This window comes from Aureococcus anophagefferens, assembly GCF_000186865.1.
Source record: "Aureococcus anophagefferens unplaced genomic scaffold AURANscaffold_380, whole genome shotgun sequence".
NCBI classification, from domain to species: Eukaryota; class Pelagophyceae; order Pelagomonadales; family Pelagomonadaceae; genus Aureococcus; species Aureococcus anophagefferens.
Window position 1 is genome coordinate 1 of NW_008705889.1, and position 3,351 is coordinate 3,351.

Sequence of the window (3,351 nt, forward strand, 5' to 3'; positions counted from 1 at the left end):
CGCGCGCAGCGGCGACCCGCCGCGCTCCGCGACCATGGGCTCGCAGAAGTTCTCGAGGATCTGCCTCCGGTGCGTCTTGTCCCAGTAGTTGCCGCTCATGGACACGGACGGCGTCCGCAGGTTGTTTTTCGCGCCGTGGAAGGCGCCCACGGGGATGTACATCCAGTCGCCGGCCTCCATGGTCCCCGCGTAGACCGACGCGTTGCGCTCCTGGATCCACCTGCGCTCGACGAGCGCGTCGTCGAACGCGTCGAACGGCGCCTTCAGCGACGGGAAGGGCCCGCCGACGAAGGGCGCGCCCGCGTCGTCGGCGCCGTCGAGCTTCCCGCGCCACTCCGGCAGGGGGACGACGCGAAAATCCTTCTCGCCCTCGATGAGCTTGAGCCAGAAGGGCATCATGCCCTTGTCGACGTGGAGCGCCGTGAACGAGTCCCTGGAGCCGACGATGAGCTCGGGCCAGTTCGACTTGCCGAACTCGGAGTGCTTGTACCGATCCTCCTCGAAGACCTTGAGCAGCTCGGCCTTTTCCGTGAAGGGCGGGCAGCCGCACTTGAGGTCGAAGCCGAAGCCGTAGTACGTCCGCACGTTCTTCGCGTAGAGCTCCTCGATCATCTTGTCGAGCTCCATGGGCACGCCGACGCCCAGGCCGCCCCACTGGTTCAGCTCGGGCTGCACCTCGTAGCGCGTGATGGGGCCCGCGCCGCACATGCGCTTGAAGTCGAGGTGGGTCCAGTTGGGCGCGTTCAGCGACGGGCGGATGATCACGGGCAGCTGGTGGCGCACGTAGCGCGCCCGGAACTTCTTCACCGTGAGCGTCTCCGCGGACTCGACGGCGATGGCGCTGAGCTCCGCGGAGCATCGCGCCGCGAGGGCCGCGACGAGCCAGAGGCGCTCCATGTCGTTTCACAGCGCCGGAAGTCGCGTTTTTACGGTATGTTCAAGAAGCAGGGCAAATTGAGGTGCACGCATCGCGTAGCCCTCCGCGGACCTGCCTCCCCTCCCCGGACGGACGCAGTCGGGCGCGCATCCCCTTCAATAACTAGTCCAACAACTGGGCTTTAGGTGAGGCGGCGCTTCTTCGCAGGCTGGCCGTCGACAAAGGCCTTGAGTTGCGCGGCGAGCTTGACCAAGGGGTACGTGGCGCCGCCGGGCGGCAAGCCGAACGCGACGCACGTTGCGTACGTGGCGCCGCCGGGCGGCAAGCCGAACGCGACGCAGCAGGCCTTGAGCTCCTTTCCCGTGGTCAGGGTCTCGACGTGCGCGTGGAGCATGTAGCGCTCCTCCTGGGTCAACTCGACGAGGGGCTTCTCCTGCGGCGCCGCGTCCTCGATGCGGCGCAGCACCGAGCGCAGCGCCGAGCGCTGGACGTCGACGGCGCGGAGCAGCGCCTCGCGCTCGATGCGGTCCTTGAAGATCAGGAAGCGCCGCGCGGAGTAGTCCTCGCGGAACATGGCGAAGAAGAGCGGCCCGACCGCCGCTTGCGGATTACAGAGGAGGAGGGCGGGCAAACGGATGACCGTGCACCAGAGCGCGGCCTCCATGGCGTCGCTGAGCTCCACGTCGGCCGGGTGCGCCTCAACGTCCTGGAGAATGCTGCGGACGCCCTTGCGGCGCACGTGCGTCAGGCACGCCATGGCCAAACGAGAGGCTTGCTGTCGCTCGTTTGGGGACGCGGCGCCCACGAAGTCGACGATCTGAAGAGACATGGACATGACTCGCAGCTCGAGCAGAACTCGGTCACGCTCGGGCGGACAGTGAGTTCACCATGCCGCCAACCTACGCGTCAATGGTGCTGCTAGCCGATGCGGCGGGCAGCCGCACACACGCAGTCGATCGGCTCATGCGGCGGCCGAGCTTCCGTGGCTTGCGCCAGCTCCAGGCGCTCGCGCTCGCACGAGCTCCCGGCGCGCACGCTCGCCGCGTGGGCAGCGACGGGCGCGAGCCACCCAGCTTCGCGTCGAACCAAAGCGCCGTCATGTTCGACCTCGAGTCGCCGCTCGTCGCGCCTGGCGCGACGCTCTCCGACGTCAGCTGCGAGCTCTACGAGAACCCGACGCAGGCAGGACACGCGCTACGACGGCGTGGACGAGCACAGCCTGCGCCAGCTCGACGTCGTCGCGGACGTCTATTCCAGGGCCTACACGGTCGCGTACGGGGACCACCACGCCATCGTCGTCGTGCTCCTCTACACGCCCGGCGCCCGCGACGGGACCTTCTACGCGCTCTTCCGGGTCCACACACACCTCTGCTACTTCGACGTCGACAGCGCGGAGTGCTTCGCGACGGCGTCGGAGAAGCCGGACGTCGGGTCGATCGTCGAGACCCTCTTCGAGATCGGCAGACGTTGGGCGTCGAGGTGTCCTCGAGCGCCCTCCCGCACGTCATCTCCATCGTCGAGACCACGGTGGCGGCGACCTACGACGTCGACGACACGCGCGCGGCCAACGACGCGCGGACGCTCACGCGACGGGCGCGCGGCCGCATCGAGAATACCTCGCCGCCCACGGCCGAGGACATCGGCGGCTCAGGCTGGTTCGACTCCGGCGAGTCGGCCTGCGCGCTCAGCATCGGCGGCGACGGCGACTTCGCGGCCCGTGCCACGCCGAGGGAGCCCCTGCTCGCAGCGCGCACCTCGCGCGGGACGTCGAGGCCCACGAGGTCGTGGCGTAGATCGACTTGCTCGTGTCCGAGTTCTTCCACGTCGGCGGCGGCATCACGGCCGCGCACGAGACCGACGTCGGCAACGCGCCGAGCGGTGACGCAGCGTCTACTCCGACGGCCTCGCGGAAGCTGCCGACGATCTACGCCGACAAAAGCTCCTACCCGTCTACGACCAGGGGCACGCGGGCATGGGGCGGCTGTCGCCCGTCGCCCCGCCGGCGGCGCGGACGCCCGGGCCGGCGCCGGACGACGACCGCGACACCGCGGACGCGGCGTCGCCGCTGGAGCCGCGGGCGCCGCCGCGCCCGCGCCCGCGCCGGCCACGCCCGCGACGCCTTCACCCAGCCTTAAGATCTTTCCCACGACTCCACCTTCTTACGGGTCTGCCCCGCCGCGGCGCCGCGGACGGCGTCCCCGGCGCGTCGGCGGCCGTCGAGCGGCGCCTCTGGCCCGCGGGGTCGCCGCTCCCGGCCGACGCCGCCGAGCACCGGGCCGATCGCCGTGCTCCGTCCGCCGATCGAGCGATGCGTGGTCCGCGGCGCGGCGACGACTCGGACGGCGCGCGAACATGCAGTGCGTGAAGGCCCACGACTTGCCCTGGTTCACGGCGTTGACATGCCCGTCGAACCAGTCGATGTCCCAGAGGACCTCGTACTCGCCCGTGGTCACGTCGAGCTCCGCGACGCTGAC

General features: G+C 69.9%; 1 protein-coding gene across 1 annotated transcript in view; it reads right to left on the reverse strand.

Moving 5' to 3' along the window:
* Positions 1-33: 33 nt before the first annotated feature.
* The window catches only part of AURANDRAFT_68784 (hypothetical protein), a gene marked incomplete at both ends in the record, with an annotated part of 6,595 nt that continues 3,277 nt past the window's right edge, over positions 34-3,351 (reverse strand). The window contains 2 exons of the mRNA XM_009044512.1: positions 34-891; positions 1,098-1,694. Of these exons, the coding sequence (XP_009042760.1) occupies positions 34-891; positions 1,098-1,694 (1,455 nt within the window). The remainder of the gene's footprint in view (positions 892-1,097; positions 1,695-3,351) is intronic.